General features: G+C 34.4%; 2 protein-coding genes across 2 annotated transcripts; one reads left to right on the top strand and one right to left on the bottom strand.

Annotated features, from left to right (window-relative positions):
* Positions 1 to 1,352: 1,352 nt before the first annotated feature.
* On the bottom strand, positions 1,353 to 2,719 carry LOC137738164 (probable aspartic proteinase GIP2). The gene has a single exon (XM_068477790.1). It carries the CDS (start codon positions 2,608 to 2,610, stop codon positions 1,384 to 1,386), a length of 1,227 nt encoding a protein of 408 aa, XP_068333891.1. The 5' UTR covers positions 2,611 to 2,719; the 3' UTR covers positions 1,353 to 1,383.
* Positions 2,720 to 8,986: 6,267 nt separating this feature from the next.
* LOC137736445 (probable aspartic proteinase GIP2) lies at positions 8,987 to 10,727 on the top strand. The gene is made up of 3 exons (XM_068475710.1): positions 8,987 to 9,641; positions 9,939 to 10,123; positions 10,212 to 10,727. Exons 1-3 carry the CDS (start codon positions 8,987 to 8,989, stop codon positions 10,725 to 10,727), a joined length of 1,356 nt encoding a protein of 451 aa, XP_068331811.1.
* The last annotated feature ends 6,688 nt before the right edge of the window (positions 10,728 to 17,415 follow it).

Below are 17,415 nucleotides of genomic sequence, written 5' to 3'. Positions count from 1 at the left end.
AATGCTTCTCAAATGTCATGATACCATCTTCCAGTGTGCTTTGTTCTCTGATGAAACATTGGATTTGTTGTCATAGTAATGGCAGATGTATTGTCATAGTAAAAAGAAGTAGCTTCAGTTTGTTATCCTTTAAAATCTTGAAGCACAAACCTCAACCACACAGCTTGAGTGGTTGCTTCAGTTGCACTCATTTACTCAGCTTCAGATGTTGACAGAGCTACACTATGTTGTTTAACCAAGGCCCAAAAGAAAACCGTACTTCTAAATGAGAAAACATATCCAGATGTGCTTCTCATATCAGTTTCATCATCACTTTAATCACTGTCATAATAGCCTATGAGAATTGATTCTTTGCCTTTCTTATACTCAATCCCATATTCCAATATGCCTTGTATATATCTGAGAACCTTCTTTGCTGCTCCCAAATGCTTGTTTGAAGGTCCATGCATGAATCTAGCAAGTAGGCTAGCTGCAAACACAATGTCTGGTCATGTTACAGTTAAGTATAATAGACTCCCAACCAATTGCCTATATACTTTCTCATATGTTTTCTCATATTCATCATATTTCTTAAGTTTGTCACTCATCACCAGTGGAGTGCTAATAGGTTTGCAGTCTTTCAATCCAAATTTTTGCAGCAAGCTGACTGTATATTTTCTTTAATTAACGAAGATCCCAGATTCAGATTGAAGAATTCCCATGCCAGTTTAAGGACTTATTGTACCAAAAATAATTTAGGGACTAAAGCAGAAGTTTATTCTATTAAATGAGAGATTTTTTTTCAAATATTGAGTATTTCAAGTGGTGCTCTACATGCCATAATACAAGTGGAGGAAATAATATATTTTCTGTGTCCCTATTTTATGACACGTGGAGTACCCGCTTAAATACTGAGCACATATAAAAATTTCTCATATTTAATAAGATGTAACGTTGTCACTTAGTACTATGGTCTAGTGGAATTACTCTTATAAGTAAGTGATCAATCTTAGATTCAATTCTCTTCAAATTATGAGGTCTCACTCCTTCACCCTTTTAGTATAAATAATATCGAATGCACTAAAAAAGAAGATGATGTAAACACTTGCTTTCGCTTTTGCATTGTGTGTCAGGCTTGCACAAAAAAGTTCATTTGGTTTGTCAAAATCTAGTATAAGGTGCATATGGTCTAATATCTTAGTAAATAGAGTGTTAGATTTCCAACCATGCGTTCCGAGTTTGAAACTCCTCTTGTCATAAATTATTGTAATAGTTTCGAAACCTTTCCATTCCATTAATAATAAGAGATTTAAAAAACAGCACGGCTTGTAGGTACACATAGTAGTATAACTGTACAAGACCACTGCGTATAGATGTTGCGAAAATCGAGCATTTATTTACCTGTTACAATGTGTCTTTAAACGCAGAATCCAATCTCAGCACAGAACAACTTTGTTGAGTAAATCCTAGCCTAGAAGCTCCTACATCAAAATGCAAAAGGGTATCCTCCAACTGATAACCCCCTATTACCATCGAAGTCTTCAAGTTCAAGCCTCCATCCAAAAACCCCAGACACATAACTTCATCGCTCACTTGAACCATCGAGTTTCTGCCGTGAATTCTCCACTTTACCATCTCACTCTGCAGCACCAGATCGATAGCGGGCACTTTTGGACCTACCAACGTGCCATCATTTTCTCGTGAACTAAAACATTGCCCAAATGGTGCCACAGGGGAAACCCTAGTTATGTTCATAGACGTTGCAGCCTGCTCATAAGCTTTAGTAAATGTAGCATAAATTGAGCTCTCCATGGTAGTGTAGGGAACAATTGTGCTTAGCTTAATCTTCCCTTCTTCAATGCCCAGAGACAATTTCTTCCCACTAATTTTAATGGACTTCAAATTGATGACGTACTCATGTGGTGTCTCAACTTGGTTAACAAGGGGTGTGTATATCATTGAGTCCGGAATTTTCGTGCGAAAATTCGAACTGCGGTGGCCGTTTTCATGTAATACAACGCCGTTGGATGAAGAAAGGCAGATGATGAACTGGAGTTTGGAGCTGAGTTGGGCAGAAATTTGTGAGGTCATTGACATTTGAGTCCTTCCGAGGCCTAACATTCCCTTGGCACCACTTGCTAGGCCGTATAACAACAGCATGGGTGCACAAGAAAATTGGAAGTTGTAGTCAACGGTGGTGATTGATTTTGATCCTGTCTTTGAACCATCTGTGACTTGATTAATGGCCGTGATGTCTTCCACTAGATCCCCTTGGATTGCAATTTGGGTGATCCTATTCTCCGTGAAAATATGACACTTCTTGTTGCTTCCCTGATATTGATGGGTTTTTGGCTTTGCTGCAAGGCACTGGATTGAGCGCTTGTTAACCAGACGGCTGGAAGAAGAAGGTGCACAGTTGAACCAGGGAAATGGACCGCCCAGATCAACTGCAAGCTTGGATAGTAAAAGTGGAGTGCCAATGTGAATTTCGGTCACATACTGGAGGGTGGACACATCTTTTTTCACATGAAAAATGAGACCATCTGTTGGGTTGAAGGGTTTGGCTTGATATATGCTGAAATTGTACAGAAGTGACGAGAAAAGAAGAAGAAAATGCAGAGAAGAAGCCATGAAAGAAAATCAGAGAGAGATGGATATTTTGGGAAATCTGGCAAAGGAAGAAGGTGATGATAAAATAAATAAAGGGTGGAAAAAGTTGGTGCTTTTGCGGTTTGCCGCGGCTACTGACCAGAAAAGATACAAAGTAATGGAAGTGGATAAGGGATTGGGATATTCTGAATTTGTGCTGAGTAGACCACATGTAGTGAGAGTTGGTCAGTGTTTATCTTCTTGGGTGTGATTCGATGCGACCAACTTTTTTATGTAGTGGATAAATATATATTGGATCAGCTTCTGGGAAGGAACTCATCGGAAAGGATCCTCTTCGGATTTCTTCCTTCTAATTTATTAAGTTTGGGGATTCGAATCATTGAAATTTGATCCAACGTCTATAAACAAAAGCTCACTTTAAAAGTTATAATAACTTTAGCAGTTTGATCAAATTTCAACGGTCCGGATCCTGAATTTGGTGGATTAGGAGGAAAGGATCCGGAAAGGATCCCTTTCCGAACTCATCTACCATCTTTACTCACTCAACCTTTATTTATTAGAGAAGGAATTCTTATTATCTATTTGTCTTATATACTTGAAGATCATTTAATCATCTATATAAATAAAAAAATTAACTATTCTAATTATCATTATTGCGTAGTAAAATGATATTACGTCAATACAAACAGAGGAAAGTTCCTCCCTCTTGACGAGGGAAGTATTGTCCTCAAGACAATGCATACAACAAACTTATTTATTGATGTGTACTCTCCAATGCAAGCCAAAATTTAATTATTAATCAAGTTGATCAGGCATCTAGCGGAAATAGAAAACAAGTTGGACTAACAAGTGCAATGAGCAAATGCAAATAACAATCAAACAACAAGCTAGATTGAAAGCGGATATGGATTTTATTACGTATATAATAACGTGTACAAAACTAAATTACATAACACAAGGACTTAGCAAGGTAAAACTCCAACACATGGGGAAGCATCCTCGGGCACACAACTAGTGAAACAAATCCAATATGAAAAGTGTACCTTTATGAGACTCACCCAATGGACTTATGCAACCTAGCCTAGCACACAAAGACACCTTCCAAAACTCTCAGAATTTACATACTCGCTACGTTGTCTTTCACCATGATGAAAATCTCACTGCAGGACTCTTCTCCCCATAATCTTTCACACACAATCTCAAACACGGAACAAATTTTCGAGGAACATGATATGCACATGTTTCCAAAGCCTTTGACCATTCACTTCTTAATATTAGGTTTGGTAATTCCTAACACGATTTGATAACTCAACATGACACAACACAAAATTAACAGGTGTTCGGATCGACACGATAACGAATCGGGTCGTTATCAGGTAACCCGATAAGCACCTGTTAAGATAACGGGTTGGTTTGGATATACACGTGGGTAACACGATACACGATAAGCAAAATATTAATTTTATAATTTTATAACCCTAAAAAAATACTATAATAATTATATATATTAATTTAACAATTTTAAACCCCTAAAAACTATAATAATTATATATATATATATATATATATTAAATTTAATTTAAAAAATTGGTGACCGTTGGATTCAATCTCAGCTGTCCATTGTGCATTAGGTTGGAGGATAATATATTTTTATATGGCTTAGTACTATTGTTTTATATATTTCTTTTCATAATTATTTTGGTAAACTTCTCATAATTTGAATGGTTTTTAATATTTGCTTTTTCTATACTTAGTTTATACCGAAGAGAGTTCTGACATGGAAAACCTTACTGAAAACATCATCAACATAACTCTTGAAGGCAATAGATCAAGCTAAAGTTTCAATACAATTTGCTCATGATGATTCGATGAAAATTGAAGATTTTGTAAAAGGAATAACATGCAAGCTTTGAGTTCTGTTGGCAAGGTTTAGGGCTGATTTGATATTGCTGTACTTTGAAAAAAAAAAAAAAACTACTTCTGCTTTGCTGTGAGTATAAACTCATTTTTGTTGCTTCACGTTTTTAGTTTTTTTTTCACCCAAAATTGTGAAAATAAGTTGTTTTTAAGTGTTTACCAAATACCAAACCAGTACTTAAACTTTTGAGAAAGGCTTCGTAACCTTGAAAACAAAAGCTTCTTCATTTTGCATATCCTTGCACATTTAATATTTTGTAATATATTAGTAGTGTATGGATATTTTTTTATTAAGCTCTTATTTTCGAATGTAGATATAGTACTTAAACGACAAATGTGTTTTAATGTTTTGAAGTAATATTTATGTGGCAATATGTGATATGTGCAAATTTAAGAAAAAAATATATTTTTCTTAACAGATCATAACGGGTCGGGTCACTTTACCTATTAAGGATCCGTTAAGATAATGGGCGTGACATGACATGACCCGTTAAGATAACAGATGTTACACGAAAACGACAAACACAATCCATTTGCCATGCCTACTTAATACCCACGCCTAAATTGTAGCCACAAACGAAAAGTTAATTATATTGATTAGCTTTAAAGGAAAAGGATCCGGTGTGATTGTGACCATTCATCGTGCGGTCAAATTTCGTTAGGTACTATTTATATTTAATTTTAAATTTTAAAATGATTTCTAACCGCATGATATACGATGAACGGTCACGATCACGAAATTCCTAGAAAAATGACCCTCAAACCCAATTAGTTTCTATAGGATTGAAATGACACTTCCATCTTGCGCACGCAAAATAATACCTTTTCCTCAAAAATATTTTTATGTTCCACCTAAGAATGCATGTAGGTTTTTAAGTCTCATTTATTGTCTTAAACTTAAGATTGTGACTTAGTTACTGTAAAACAACGAACATCAGTTGGGCTTGATGTTTGATACTTTCAGTAAAACCAATCCTAACATATAAAACTCAACTTACACACTAAATTTAAGCTAGAAAAATGCTAATTATAATACGAGTAAACTGTCGATTTACCCTCTGAACTTTCGCTTAACTTTCAATTTTCTCCCTGAACTTTTCTATTGGAAAATTAAGGACTCAAACTAATTTTTTTTAAGCCCCCCCTACCATTAGTTTTTCATATATTCCATCCATATTTCTGTTAAGTGAGAGCATGTGCACAACATGTGAGGGTAGTTAAATCATTTCACTCTTAAAAATGATTAAAAAACTGAATATAAATAAAAAAACAAAACTTTCCCTCTATTTTTTCTCGGTAATTCCTATCCTCAATTTTATTTTTCCCTCTCATTCCTATGCATGAGAAATGACATATGATGTTATTGTCTTCATAAGTAGCTAAGTTAGTCTTTTTCTTGAAGCATGTACTACCATTTTTATTAAGGTATATAACCCATAGAATCTCGATTACAAAATATGGGCATTCCACTTAACCAAACACAAGCAAAATAAGGTTTAAGTTATCAAAACAAGAGCACAAACATTCTGCTTGAAACGCACATGACATGTGGAGATCAACTACACTTTCCATGGCATTCCTTGTTTTGGTTGGAATCTTGTACCTAAACCTATTTTCATTTCTGATGGTTGAGTAAGGTTGAGGGTGTTATGTTTTCCAACTTCTTAAGGATCATTTTGTGGAATTGTATTAGGATTATTATGATATTATGAAAAGTATGTAATTGTCTTGAGCATTTTTTTATGAGTATGATGAACATGTTTCTTATATTAATGCATTGCTTTGGAGACAATAAAACCATTAACATTTGTCAAATTATTAATTTGTTAGAGAAAATAAAAATGGTAGTACATGTTTCAAGAAAAAGACTAACTTGGCTACTTTTGAAGACAATAACACCATATGTCATTTCTAATGCATAGAAATGAGAGGGAAAAATAAAATTGAGGATAGGAATTACCGAGAAAAAATAGAGGGAAAGTTTTTTTATATTATTTATATTCAGTTTTTTAATCATTTTTAAGAGTGAAATGACTTAACTACCCTCACATGTTGTGCACATGCTCTCACTTAACAGAAATATGGATGGAATATATGAAAAACTAATGGTAGGGGGCAAATCGGCTAAAAAAATTAGTTTGAGTCCTTAATTTTCCAATAGCAAAGTTCAGGGGGGAAATCGAAAGTTAAGTGAAAGTTCAAGGGGTAAATTAACAGTTTACTCATTACAATAAATATGCACTAACATAATTAATCTTCTCTTCATTGCTATTTTAGAACTTTGAATGTTCATCAACCATTTACGTTTCGGAGCACCCTCCAAGCCTTTTAATATAGAGCTCATTTGGATATACTTTTAAAATGACAGAAAGCACGGTGTTTCTTGCAGAAAGCACTTTAAGTGATTTTCCAGAATTTACTTGCATGTTTACTAAAAATTGGTTTTAAAAACATTTTCACCAAAATCACTTTTGGTTATTTTAAAAATACATCCAAATGAGCTCATAATTAATTTGGCCACTTAATATTATGGTCCAGTAAGATTCATTTTTAATTGTAAGTAAAATATCTTAGATTCGATTCTCGCCAAAACAAAATTGAATCATATTATTATGGACGGGGTGGGGGAGGGGGGTGCTGGAGGAGTGATTCAGGGGGTTGGTGGTTTGTTCAGGGCGGTGGTGGTGAGGAGGTTTCAAGGGACTGCTTCGGTCAAACATGTGGAGCTTTTTGCCATCTTGGTTGGGTTGCAGTTGGAGAAATCCATTGGGGTCACGCATATAGCGATGGAGTAGGACTATGGAAGCGGTGGCAGGTTGCAAGGATGGTATTGGGGATCTCTCAAGTCTTGAATTTATAGCTAAGGATATTCAGGATTTGATTTCTAAGCTTCAAGGGTGTACGATTTCGTATATTCTTCGTAATTGTAATAGAGTAGCTTATTGTTTAACTAAGTCCAGTTTAAATAGTGATGACTCAAAAGTATAGTTCCAGGAACCCCTAGAATTTTTTTGGGTTGTACTCATCCATGATTTAGCCCCTTTGACAAAATTTTCAATAAAGATAGCGTATTACCTTAAAAAAAAAATTTGTAAGACATAGTATAATCTCTTACGCTCCTAATATAAATATTATCGTTTATTAAAAATATAATTAATTTGACTTAAAAGACGTAACGCGGGTTCCAACAGGATCTTTTTCAGATTCGTTTGATGAGGATTTTAAAAATTTGTAAATTATGTTTGTTTATCATATATCGTGCGTTTAATTTTTCTTAGGTACTGTTTGTATTTAATTTTAAATAAAAATATTTAGAATAATTTTTTACTGCATGATATACGATGCATAAATACGATCTACAGATTTTTGAAATCCTCATCCGAATTAACGTGGGTTCATAGCATCTCCCATTTTGCCACGTTGACTTAGAAGAGCTAACGTGGGTTCATAGCATCTCCCAATTTACGACGTGCGTGCCCAGTCAAAGTCTTCTAGTTTTAGCCACCACCATGCCACCCATATATTCATTTAAAATGACCTGCCCACACCTCCACAAACTTGTCATATAGGGTTAGTTTGATATTACTATGTTTTGAAAAAAAACTGCTTCTGTTGTACTGTGATTATAAATAGATGTGAAATAAAACAGCAAAGTGTTTGGTAAACTTTTTTGTAAAAGTGCTTTTGAAAAAAAAAAAAAAACAGTATTATAGTGTTTGGCAAACTTTTATGTAAAACAGATGTGAAAAAAATCCGATTTTTCAAAGCTGTGTTTTGCAGCTTCTTGTTTTTGGCTTTTTTTCACCCAAAACTATGAAAAAAAAGCTAAAGCTGAATGTTTACCAAACACAAAAACAGCTCCCAGCTTTTTTTAGAATCATCTCAGTACCAAACTAGGCCATAGAGTCGCGAGCTTGTCTTGTATTTTGGTGAAGAGTAAATAGTACAATTATTGTCATTTGTATATCGCATTTGTATTACTTTTACTTACAATACAGCCTACTAATACAATAAATCTCACTTTTATTAACAGGTGATACAACTATAGCATACAAAATATACTAAGAATAATACATTTTTTGTTCAAACTCATCAACAGATTAAAAAACTTGTAGACATAGATTTAGTCCAATTTTCTTAAAATATGTGCTTTTGCATTAAAGTTTAAACTTTTTTCTGTTGTTAAATAAAACTTGTAAATTAGGAAGAGGTCTTAGGTTTGAATTTCGTGGATGGCAAATTCGATACTAAATTAGGCTGCCCATTGTGTAACTTTGCCGAACTTCTCATTCTCTTAGTATAAAAATATCGATGTACTAAAAAATAAATAAATAAAAGCTCGTAAATTATCCTATCGTTTTAAAAAGAGAACAATATTAAAAGACTAGAAACTTCTATAAATTGGCATTCCCTCCTTTCACCTCTTCAACAACCATCACCTCTAGATTTTTAACTAGCAATAAAGCAAATTCATATCACAATGGCGTCCTTCCTTCATTGCTTTATTCTCTTTTGCTCAGCAGTCTTGACCCAATCGATAATCACCCCTTCACTAGCCAAAACTTCATCATTCAAACCCAAGGCCCTTGTTCAAGTAGCAAAAGACGCTTCTTCTCTCCAATACCTCACTACCATCAAGCAAAGAACCCCTCTAGTCCCCATAAAACTAACCATAGCTCTTGGTGGTCTATCCCTTTGGGTGGACTGTGAGAAAGGCAACATCTCATCCACCTACAAGCCTGCACACTGCGGCTCGTCCCAATGCAAACTTGCCGAGACCAAGTCTTGCACGACAGAGTGCTTCAGTTCTCCTAAGCTAGGGTGCTACAACAACACATGTGACATTGTCCCAGACAACCCTCTAGCCACCGTACTCACCGGCGGCGGTCAACTTGGTCAAGATGTCGTGTCTCTCTCTTCTACAGATGGGTCCAATCCTGGTAGGGTTGTTTCTACACCCAACCTCCTCTTTAGTTGGGGTGACACATCACTTTTGAATGGCCTAGCCAATGGTGTCAAGGGCATGGCCGGTCTCGGCAGGTCCAAAGTTGGAATTCCCTCTCAGATGGCTTCCGCTTTTCACTTCCAAAGAAAATTCGCCCTTTGCTTGTCCTCTTCTACAAGATCAAGGTTTGGTTTGGTACTGAGATGATTCTAAAAAAAACTGGTATCAATAAAAGCTGGGAGCTGTTTTTGTGTTTGGTAAACATTCAGCTTCAGCTTTTTTTTACAGTTTTGGGTGAAAAAAACCAAAAACAAGAAGTTGCAAAACCCAACTTTGAAAAACCGGTTTTTTTTCACATTTGGGAGTTACCAAAAACAAGAAGTTACAAAAAAGTTTACCAAACATTCTGCTGCTTTATTTCACAGCTGCTTATTCTCACAGCATAGCAGAAACAACTTTTTTTCAAAGCACAGCAATACCAAACCAGCCCCAAATGGCGCCATTTTCTTTGGGGGTGGGCCTTATGTTATCCTTCTTGGCATCGACATCTCTAAGTCACTTACCTTCATGAAATTGATCCTCAACCCCGTGAGCACCGCAGGTTCTTATTTCATGGGCGACCCTTCGACAGACTACTTCGTCGAAGTAAAGTCAATTAAGATCAATGGCAAGGTTGTTTCATTCAATCCTCAACCCCGTGAGCACCGCAGGTTCTTATTTCATGGGCAACCCTTCGGCAGACTACTTCGTCGAAGTAAAGTCAATTAAGATCAATGGCAAGGTTGTTTCATTCAACTCTACTTCATTGCTAAACATCAACACTGAAGGCTATGGTGGCACAAAGATTAGCACCTTTAAGCCTTACACGGTCTTGGAGACCTCAATCTACAGGGCCGTGATCAATGCTTTTGTGAAACAACTTTCTCGCATACCAAGAGCGAAACCAGTAGCACCTTTCGGAGCTTGCTTCAACTCAACGAGCATCAGTAGCACTTGTGTTGGCACGGCAGTGCCTCCCATTGACCTTGTTCTGAGCAAAGGAGTGTACTGGAGGTTCTATGGTGCAAACTCAATGGTGCAAGTGAGCAAGGACGTATTGTGTTTGGGATTTGTGGATGGTGGTGTTAGGCCAAGGACTTCAGTTATGATTGGAGGGCATCAATTGGAGGACAATCTTTTGCAGTTTGATTTGGCTAATAAGATGCTAGGGTTTAGCTCCTCATTGTTGTTTAGACACAGTACTTGTGCTAACTTCAACTTCACGTCCACTTCTTAATTAGAGTTTGATGGATGAACATCTAAGGGTCAGTTGGGCATAAGATGTAAATTGCTTATTTATGTGATACAATTTGCATATGTTATGTTCACATCTTCTATACATAGAGCCAATGGAAAAGGTAAATAGTGATTTTGGTATCACCAAACTTCAACAAAATTATTTGGACAAAAATGCTCCCAAGACAAAAAGCTTCAAAGGCATCCCAAAATAATGCATCAAATAAGATAAGGGCATTTTCATCATTTTAATAGTATTTTTTGAATAATTATTTTTTTGTGGTTTTATTTATCTTTTAATTAGTACCTCACAATAGGCTAGCAATAATGTGATTTAATTTCTCTATTTTTAAACACGTTTAAAACATCTTAAGAGATGTGTAATGCCAGTTATAAAAAAATGTTATTTGTATGCGGATAATAATGTGATTAAATTAGTTGTCAAATGATTTTTTTTTTTTAATAAACGATATTATCTACATAAGGGGGTGGAGGTGGGCTTAGCATCACAATAGATTAGCAATAATGTGATTCAATCAGTTGTTTATTAAATATTATTTTCTCTATTTTAAACATGTTCAAAACATCTTAAGAGGTGTGTAATGCCGATTATAAAAAATGTCTTCTACACGCGGATAATAATGCGATTAAATTAGTTGTCAAATGATTGTTTTTTTTTTTTTCCTTTTAACAAATAATATTATCTACACTAAAGGGGAGGGGGTGGGCTTAGCCTCACAATGGGCTAGCAATAATGTGATTCAATCAGTTGTTTGTTAAATATTATTTTCTCTATTTTTAAACACGTTCAAAACATCTTAAGAGGCGTGTAATGTTGGTTATAAAAAATGTATTTCGTACGCGGATAATAATGCGATTAAATTAGCTTTCAAATAATTTTTTTTTTTTAACAAACAATATTATCTATACTAAGGAGAGGGGGTGAGTTTAGCCTCACAATGGCCTAGCAATAATGTAATTCAATCAATTGTTTACTAAATATTATTTTCTCTATTCTTCATGTAAATTTTATAGAGACCGATTTTATTATGTAAATTCAGCTGCTTTAATTAATTTATGAAGGGTTTCTTCTTGCATGATCTAAGATTATTCATTTACTTCAAATATTTGACTTTCCTTTTTATCAATTTACGTATATAAATATATTTAAAACGTGTAAGTCACGTGTAGTACACAGTGATTCAAAAAATGTTTTTTGCACACATGTGAACACGTGCATGAAGGCTAATGATAATAAAAGGTCATGATTACTTTTGACTTTTGACGCAATCCATCGTTCTTAAAACATATAGAAACTTTGTGTATTCTACGGATTAAAATAAGTATCCACCAACTCAAAATGTTAAGCAAAACTGCGGTTTTCACAAAAATTGCCCCAAAATTGAATGGATTGGGTAAGTAAAGAACATCATTTATGCGCATAAAATAATAGGTGCACGATATATTTTTAGGTATAACTACTAATTTTGTACCTATATGGATATTTTCAAAAAGAGAGTACAAAGAAAAAAAGAGAAAAAAGAATAGAAAATTATTAATAAACCCTTGTACAAACTTTTTTTTCTTAATTCACCCCTAAAAAAATTCATTTATCTGGTCCTTAATTTGAAATGAGTGCTGATAAACCTATCACACTATAGTATCTCTCCACCTACTTTTTAATAAAAAAAATTTAATACCAATCTTATCCTATTTTAAAATGACATTTAAGGACCAAATCATATAAAGAAAAAGAAAAAATGGATCTCTACTATGTTCACCATCTCCTTGCAACTATCTCAATTCATTCAAATAAATATTTTCTTTTTCTATTCTTCTAGTTTAATCATATATAATAGTTATTCGAAACATTCAACTAATGAATTAATTATTTAAAAATTTTGCAAAATGAAATGTGAGACCAGAAAAAAGAATTCAGCTAAGAGAGATGGGATTGGGTTGTCGCAAATTTGAAAATAGAGCAAGAGGATGAAAGTTCGGGAATGCTACATGACTCTTGTTGTGGGATTTGAAAGGGTGAGAGTAGTCTTCCAGTCTCTCCTCTCAGATCTTAATTTTCTACAAGATTTGGCATCTGGCCCATCTGGATTTTCATTAATCTGTAGGTATGGTGGGAAATCTGAGATAGATTTTTTTTTTCTTTCTTTCTGAATTTGTTGTGGAATTTAGACTTTAGAGCATCTGGGTTCATTGAAAATGCCCTTTTTTTTTTTTAACAAAGCAGCTCGGCTTAAGCCATCTTGATTTTTTAATTAGTGGATAAAACCAATTGGGTTTCTAGGCATGGATTATCATTGTGGATGCTCCATTGTTATGGATGTATATCTCCAGAAGTCGTAAAATGAAAAGAAAAAAAATTGTAAAATTGAAAACAAAGGACCCGTGGACCCGTAAGAACTGGGTCGTTTTATATGGAGCGGGTTAAATCTTGTTCCAAATTTCAAAATCTTATTACCCGTTCCGTTGCATTTTCAAACAGATCCAATCTGGTCCTTCCAAATTTGAGTCCGCCCCTGCCCGTGCCCACCTCTAGTGTAAACTATAACTGCCCTAAAAAGAAGATTAGAATCAACATATATTCCACTTCACCCTTTAAAGCAAAGGGTACCAATATCCTATATTTTAATAAAATTATTAGTTGACGTCCAGAAATTACCCATTATTGTTATTAACGTTTGATAGCCTACCTTTTACAAATAACTATGTTACGACATGACATTAATATTTAATGTTTAAATTACCAGAAATGTAAGGTAAATTAGTTGCAAAATAATCATCAGATTTTACAGTCCAATGTTTTTCGCAAGCGACAACCTATGTTTTTATGGATTTCCTTCTCATGCTTGGGCTATGCCTTCAGAGTTCAACTAGACTCGTGGTGGTGGGTCGATTTTGTGGTCGTGGTGGGTCGAATACGCCTCCTACGGTTGACTTTCCGTGATAGTTATGTGCTCTTCAGCCGACTCAAAAGTTGAGCCGTTTTACATGGCCAGATTTGCCGAGGCTCCTTCTATGGCTGCCACGGATTTCTCTATAAATGATGGGGTCCTCACAGTGGAAACCTGTTAATTGGTGGTTCCTTTCCTGACTTAGATTTTAGTGTCTCGTGTTGTCCGCAAGGTTCTAATAAGTGCTGGTCAGGCGGTAGATAGCAACCTAGACATTTTTTTTTTAATTTCGAAATAAAGTTATTTTATTACATATAATAAATGTTTACGTATATTTTTAAATAAACATAATTATAATAAATTACAAAATAGAGTAACATGTAAAATATAAAGTAATTAAGCATATTGCAAAACATAGAGAATGAACGTATAATGAATGTTTATCTAAATATCCAATAAGTCTCTTACAATTTAGTAAAAAAAAAATTCAAAATAAAAGCTATCTATTTTTTTGTCTAAGTGAGAATCGCAAGCTAAGTAGTCTAAGTGAGTACTTAGGTGGGGCATCCGAGCGCCTAAGCAGCCTAGGTGCCTATCTAATCGTGGTGGTGGTCAGCCGTTTAGCACCAAGGTGACCCTAGGCAGGCCTTTATGAACACAGTTCGCTTAGCAGTTTTGTGCTTGCTTTGCCGAGTTGTTTTGGCTTCATCATTTAGCAGTGTGCTACGGTTGCAGGTGTGTTACGTCTTCCGTTGTATTTGTGGCATATTTGCACCAATGTTTATCAATTATTGTAGTGGTTGGTGGCCATATAGAGGCTTTGAGTAAGAGTTTCTACTCAAAATTGTTGGTTGTCAAACTATAGAACTTCGTATTTATGATTAAAATCATTCGTATTATAAATCATTTTATAAAAATTGTTTCTGTAATAAATTAATTAAAAACATATGAACGAAATTAATAAAAGCATTACGAACCGTCTTTGTATTTGTTACAATAGATTGACTTAATGATTTTAGTTTTAATTTACAGAGTTAATATTTACAAAATATTTATAATTTGAACGGTTTTGATCATAAGCACAAATCTCTATAATTCAAATACAAATAGTTTTAGATAGGAATTCTTACTTATCTTTGAATATTCAAGCATTGTTTTTGTTTTATTGTTAATTGTGCAATATTATCTCTGTAAAATGGAAAAAGATCCTCGCCGGATCCTCTTTGTGGGAATCTAGAGAATCAATCAATCATATCCGTTTATCGTATATCGTGCGGTCAGAAATCATTTTAAATTAAATATAAATAGTATTTAACAAAAAATAACCGTATGATTTACGATGAACATACATAATTGATTGATTCTCGTATTCTCATACAGAGGATTCGAAGAGAATCTTTTGTCCTGTAAAATATGTACCTTTTAGCACCAACTTGTACACTTGTTCCGTTCGTACTAATGAAATATCCCCCGCTTTTTGTAAAAAAATATATATATATAAAATAATTTTGTGAGCACCAAATTAAAGGTGATGCTTTTCTATACACAAACCGTAGATTTAGATGGAGAATATCTTTAAATAATGTTTGGAGGCATGCACTTAATTAGCACATCTGCCCGTGGTTTCCAGCAAGAAAGACTTTAAATAGAGTGGATTCCTGGCAATTAGTATTCCCTCGTCGCCACCCTTGACGCCTAAGCTGCTCACATTTTATTTACAATGACCCACCCCTACACAGAATATATTATAAGAATTGAAACACATGGGTCTTTTGGGTTAACAATTTTAAAAGACTTCAAATTTCTATGAAATATTTTTGCTTATCATTCTCAAGTGAAGGTAATACTTACTACATTATTTATTATCATTAAATGAGTTAAATTTAGAAATTTGCGTAAGTGACAAATATAAATCTTAAAATTTATATTCATCTAATAATAAAAAATAAGATAGCGAACAAAAATGCACCCAACTTTTATTAATGGACATGCCCTCCTTCCCACTTCTTCAAGCCAATCATCAGTTAATTCATTGATTAATTAGCAGCTTAATTAATTGCAAATACTTTATAAATAATGTCCAAATTGCTTTCTATGTTGCTCCCTGTTACCATTCGATATGAATCTCATCGCCCCCTTCACTATCCCAAGTATCCTTCGAACCCGTAGCCCTTGTTCTGGCAGTCACAGAAGGCAATTCCACCCTCCAATACATCATAACTGGCATCCAGCAAAGCCAATATTTCTAGATTGTATTACTAAATTAAGAGAGAGATTTTTCTTAAAATTATAATTGTGGATCAAATTACAAAAAGCCAAAAGATTAAGGTGTCATGTAAAAAAAAAAAGTCAAAGTCAAAGAGACAAAAGCTAACGTAGGTCATCATTTCGCAGCACTAACTGGAAAACGTGCTGATCAGGCGGCACTAAGTATGTAGTTCCCGAGTCCTCCAATTTATGTTAGAGTAAATTGTAGCAATAATTCTTTAATTTTAATTAAATAAAAATAATGATTATTTAACTAAAAATTCATTATTACTGATCCCTTAACTCATCAAAATGTGTAGTTATGGTCATTCGTCAACTTTGTTAGAATTTTATCAAAATGAATTATGTTGGAATGACCATTGCTACAATTGAGATGCCTCAACTCATCAAAATGTTTAATTATGATCATTTTCGTCAACTGCATCAAAATTTTGTCAAAATAAGTTATGTTAGAAGAACCATTGCTACAATTAGATTAAAGTTGAGCGACTATTACTTTAACTGGATTTTTTTTTTCCGTTTTTTTTTTCTTCTCTCTCTTCTTCTTATTCTTCTTCTTCTTGTACTTCTTCTGCAGGTTGGGCCCCGGAGGGGGGGTAGTTTTTTTTCCCTTCTTCTTCTTCCTCCTCCTCCTCCTTTGGGTTGGGGTTTTTTTTTTTTTTTTTTTTCTCCCTCCTCCTTCTTTTTAGGTTGCAGGGGGTTAGGTTTGTGGTGGGGGGAGGGGGGACAACCTGGGTTTGATTTGGGTTTTTTTTTTTTTTTTTTTTTTGTTTCTCTTCTTCTTCTTCTTCTTCTTTTTTTTTTTTGTTTCTCCTCCTCCTTCTTTCTGGGTTGCAGGAAGATGGGGAAGAGAGAGGGGGAGAGACGAACGGACCTGAGGTTTTGTTTTTAATTTTTTTATTTACTTTTCTTTATTATTTTAATATTTAAAAATATTAAATGATTTTTTTTAGTTTTTAATAATATTTTATTAATTTTTTAATAAAAAATAGGTCTCGGATCAAGTCACGTCAGCATTTAACTAAGAAATAAACGGCCAAGCTAACGAAAGTCACGTCAGCATTTAACTAAGAAATAAACGGCAAAGCTAACGAAAGGTATAACATTGGCACAAATTCTAAAGATGAGGTATGACATTGCTAATTTTAAAAGATAAGATATAAAAGTGTCGTGACACCAATAATTGAGGTAGTTTTTTGTACTTTACCCAAATTTATTTCATTAAGCGAGTCATACTACATAACAAGATATGAACTTCAGCTAAGAATTAGTAATGAGATACTAATAATTCTCTTAACAAAATCTCTAACAAGGAAGTTGAAAAGCATTATGAAGATAAACTGCAGTAACACGAGGAGGACTAAAATCCCACAAAAAACTACTCGAACAGTCAACTCAATAACTAACTAAGCAATCTGTCACATGCATAATTACTTTCATACTATATATGGCACACCCATACCCGCTACCCCGCATGCAATCACATGAAATTGTGCCACGAACACGAATAGG

This window comes from Pyrus communis, chromosome 6, assembly GCF_963583255.1.
Source record: "Pyrus communis chromosome 6, drPyrComm1.1, whole genome shotgun sequence".
Classification (NCBI taxonomy): Eukaryota; Viridiplantae; Streptophyta; class Magnoliopsida; order Rosales; family Rosaceae; genus Pyrus; species Pyrus communis.
The sequence above is the reverse complement of the archived record's forward strand: the minus strand, read 5'-3'. Positions and strand labels throughout refer to the sequence as shown.